This window comes from Malus domestica, chromosome 05, assembly GCF_042453785.1.
Source record: "Malus domestica chromosome 05, GDT2T_hap1".
In the NCBI taxonomy this organism is placed as follows: domain Eukaryota; kingdom Viridiplantae; phylum Streptophyta; class Magnoliopsida; order Rosales; family Rosaceae; genus Malus; species Malus domestica.
Genome location: NC_091665.1, coordinates 17,579,679 through 17,584,229, shown reverse-complemented (window position 1 = coordinate 17,584,229; position 4,551 = coordinate 17,579,679). Strand labels below are relative to the sequence as shown.

The 4,551-nt window shown below is 39.1% G+C and overlaps 1 protein-coding gene across 2 annotated transcripts; it reads right to left on the bottom strand.

The window, feature by feature from the left end:
* Window positions 1-1,403: 1,403 nt before the first annotated feature.
* LOC103437162 (wax ester synthase/diacylglycerol acyltransferase 11-like) lies at window positions 1,404-3,720 on the bottom strand. Of its 2 annotated transcripts, XM_008375618.4 has the most exons (5): window positions 2,785-3,720; window positions 2,453-2,525; window positions 2,303-2,370; window positions 1,868-2,218; window positions 1,404-1,755 (listed from the first exon to the last, which is right to left on the bottom strand). In XM_008375618.4, exons 1-5 carry the CDS (start codon window positions 3,535-3,537, stop codon window positions 1,600-1,602), a joined length of 1,401 nt encoding a protein of 466 aa, XP_008373840.3. In that variant the 5' UTR covers window positions 3,538-3,720; the 3' UTR covers window positions 1,404-1,599. The 2 variants fall into 2 exon arrangements, with proteins under 2 accessions (XP_008373840.3, XP_028957931.2); XM_029102098.2 differs by lacking the exon at window positions 1,868-2,218 and having other exon boundaries at window positions 2,785-3,692.
* Between the last annotated feature and the right edge of the window lie 831 nt (window positions 3,721-4,551).

The window sequence follows — 4,551 nt, the reverse complement described above, 5'->3', positions numbered from 1 at the left end:
TTTAATTTTCAGCTGTCGGATTGGATTAATCGAAGAATATCAACGGATAGAAATTATTAAGAGTGTGTGAGAAGTAAAATGGGGTGTATAGATAGTAGCACACCCCTTAAACTAAAGGTTACCAAAAGGTATCCAAAGCTTAAGAAAACAAAACCCCACCAACTAGCTCTTGGTGTACATGCTAGTGTTGTATTCCATAAGAGGTTTCAAGTTTAATTTCAACTTTACCCAATGAAAAGTGAATTCCCATAAACCCCACCAACTAGCTCTTGATCCAGTTTTTTTGTTTTGAATTCCTCGTGTTCATTCACCACCCCCGTACCCATTTGAAAAATGAAAATTTCTAACAAGCGTCGCCAACAGACTCTTGATCCAGTACTCAGTTTTTCCTAATTCTAAAAGAGGTTCTATGTTTACCTGTTGTAATACAAGGTTCCAAACTCCCAACAAACCCCAATTTGGTGTCTTACCTAGTTTTTAAAATTTTTAATTTCCACATGGGGTTAGATTGACATATGACATCCAGTCATTATCTATATGGATGCCACGTCATGCATTAACAGAGGTTTTGAAAAAGTCTAACAAAAGTATGAAAGTGTCCCACAATCCTCACTTTTTTTTTTTTTTTTTGACAATGTGATGAAAAAAACTTGATGTATAAAAGTTTAAAAACCACGATATGTATAGTAAAGTGAGAATTACCTTAATATTATAATCTAAATCCTTGAATCAAATATAAGATTAATTAACTATGATAGGGGTGGTTTGTTATGGAATCGCAAACTGAAAATGGGATCCCAAATCCAAATCGAAAATTTTCGGGATGAGAATTTGAAGGCCAATCCTGAACTGAAATTTCGTTATTTTCAATTTTCAGGATTCCCGAAATATGTTTTGGTATTTCGGGATGGATCGTGATTGGATTTTGGGTTTTTGGGTTTTTTGGTCGAAATTTGATATTTTTTGGATGTGCAGGCCTAAAATTTTATTTCCTAATTTCGTATCAATTAAAATTTAGGTTTTTTACCTCATATTAATTTGAAATTTCATACTAATTGAAATACCAATTCATTCATAGCACTCATCACTTTGGTATCTGAGATTTGAAATTGATAAAAATGGTCCTTAAGATTGTCTACCGTCAATCATTTTGGTCATTCCATGAAAAAAATATGTTAAATAAGGATCAAAATGACAAAAATACCCTTAATTTAAAAAACAATATGTCAAAATGATTTGATAAAAATTGAAGGTATTTTTGTCATTGTATGCTTATTTAATAGAGATTTTTCACGAAATGATCAAAATGATTAATGGTAGACAATTTCATGCAAACCATCCGACAAGTCTTGACCTTCTGCAATAACAACACCATCATCGCCAGAATTGCGATCACCAGCATATAAAGGCAAACCTCAGGAGTCTCTAATCACAAAACCAGAAGCTGTTTTATAATCTACATTTTCTGTTTTTTCTTTTGGTACATATACCTAGATTAGTAGGCGTATGAGTTTCACTACCCAGTTTTGTAATCTACATTCCAATGAAATCTAACACTAATCTCCCTGCATTTCATATTAAACCTCTGTATAGAGGTCCTTATGTTCTATGGATAGCTGCAACTGCTTCCTTCATATCAATCAAGGCCTCCTCAAAGCACTTTGCGAGAAACACCGGGTCCGGGATGATATCTTTGGCCGCCACAATTTGCATATCTGCTCCTCCAGCATAGCTCATCATGTGCATTGTGAGTGCCTGCATTAACAACCAGCAAAAAAAATTCAAGTTACACGTTTAATCGCTTATCTGCTCCGTTCGACGATCAATATGCCTAGAAGAAACTTAAGTGATTTCAGAGAGCTGTTACATGAGGCAGGCTGGAATTATTCACTCTTAGGTAAGTAATTGGGTTGCCTCCAAGTGTGATTTCTTCTTGGGGGCCAAGTACATTCGAGATAGTGAAGGTAGTGTGGCAAACAATCCTGTAATTAAGCCAGCTAGCAACCTTTGCTCCGAAGTAGGTCATTACAAAAAGTCCGATTGCGTATGAAAAATGAGCCTCCAGAGATTGCTTCTTCCTGTCAAGCATAGCCTTGGCTCTCCTCAAATAAGCTAAAGGGTCACCACCGCTTTTATGATAGTAAACCGGTAGGAGCATCATGCCGAATTTGTTACCCCAACCCGACCCCGAATTTTCTTTCATCAAATCGGATAATTCCTAATCAGATTCGTTCAAGTCGAAATTTCAATAATTTCATAAGAAAACATATAAAAGGTTAGAAGTTGCAACATAGAAACAAACCTGCAGTCCAGCTTCCCTTCTTAAATTGACCATGCCTATCCCCGTCATTCGAGTCCCGTCACGCAAACCTGACGAGAAAAGAAGGAACAATTGTGTTCATCCATCTTTTTAATGTTAATTGCACGCGCACTAGATTCAGATTTTAATTACCGTTTGGATCTCGGTGATATAGATATCTTGATAGCCCTGAGGAGATCACCCCTATAAGAACATCATTGATGGTCTGCATTGCATTTTGGCATACAATTCAGTCACAACCTTTGTTGTTTTTTATGTGCAGATGAAGACCTAAGTTTTGTTTACCAAATTTAGAAATATTGGTTCACCAAAAAAAAAAAAAAAAACATTAGAAATTTTGGCTTTTTTTTTTTTTTAGAGATTTTGTTGGATTAGATGTTAGATTAGCACGAAAGAGGTTCCATTCCAGCCACATTCTAATTGAATTAATAAAAACAAAACAAGAAGCATTTAAAATCAATTACCGCATCTGGAACAGAGTTCTTGATTAGCTTCATGTCCTGAAGCCGGAACCGAGCAGTGGCCAGCTTCCTCGGCCAGAGCTCAACCCCATCGCCGCCGCTAATCTCCGTCTTACCGTCACAAACCCACAAGCTCCTCATCACAAACTCCACAACAAATATCAAGCTAAACCACATCATACCCCAAAACCCATTCACCATAGCCCACCAACCCTTTTCCTTACTCGCTCTGTTTCTCTTCCCAGGAAAAGTCGGGATCTTTACTTCGTCCCCAGCTCTTCTGCAACCAGCCACCAATAAGGCCATGAGCGACACGCCGTCGCCCAGGGCGTGGTGGATTCGAACAACGCCGCACTTGTGGGCCATGAGGAGGTGGAATTCCCAGAGCGGCTTGTCGGCGGGGAGGCCGGTGCCGGTGCAGAGCTCGGCCAAGTAGTCGTTGATCGCTGTCTCGTGGTCAACGGGTGATGTGGTGAGGGGTTCGTGGAGGACGATGACGTGGCGGTCGATGTCGACGTGGGGGGTCTTCCGCCAGTGCTCGCGGCCGTCGGAGTCGCGGACGAGGAGGCTGGAGAATCTGGGGTTGGAGAGGAGGGGAGAGTTTTGGAGGGTGGATTTGATTAAGTCGATGTTTATGGGGTTTTGGAATCCGATGGCGCAGTTGATTATTTGGTTCATTTCGGGCTGGAGGAAGAGGCGGCCTGCCGGGGTGACTGGCTCGTCGGCGGAGGGGTCACCGGCTGCCGACGAAGCCATGAGAGAGAAACAGAGGAGAGAGAGAGGAAGAGATAAGGCTTATGTTTGAGCGCCCATAATATCGACGTTAGTGATGGGAATTCGCTCAAATTCTATGACAAAAATCTGAACAGCATCCTTCTCCTTGAAATTTTGGCATAGCCAAATGGAAATATTTCGTTAGTATTAAATGAAATTTCTTTTACTTGTCGCTTTCAATGCTACGTTTTAACTTTTAAATTCAATTTTTCATAATTATTTAGAGATTTATTTTCAATCTTAACTATTCGTATGTATACCAATTGGTGATATATATGTACCATTGAAAAAATTGAACTTTTAGTGCCAAAAACATAGTGCCGGTTTTTTAAGAGCTTTTTTTGTCAAAGGTCTTTAAGAGCTTGTCCGTTAACATTTTGTAAAAGTTTTTCAATTTTTATATAAATAAAAGTGCTTTGGAAAATTATTATTTTAAACAAACTTAGAAAATAAAAAACTTACAAAACGATATTTAACCTAAGTTATGTGAACATCAAAATTGATATTTCCTCTGTTTTCTAAAAATAAATAAAAATTCAAAACAATAGAAAATAAAATATACATCATACAACAAAGAGTTTTATAAAATAAAATTATGTATGTAAGCACCACTGCCGCCACCACCACGCAACATTCTTCACCGCCATCACCTACACCACCATGGCTATCACCACCTCCACCATCTCATCATTGTTACCACCACCATCGTCAATGCCACCACATCCTCCATTGTCATACCATCGCCACCTTGGTCACCACCACCTCCACAGTCTCATCATGGTCACTATCGGAACAACTGCCTTTGCCATCGCCACCATGTCCTCCACCCCACTACCACAAGCATCAACATCACTGTGAATGCAAATTTTCGCCTTTTCTTGATTGACGAATCTACACCTGCAAAATAATAACACCTAAGATTAAGGCCAAAAGCCTCATGCGCCTATGATGAATGGGGGGCTTTGGCCGAAGAATCTCCGATGCCAAAGTTAGAAT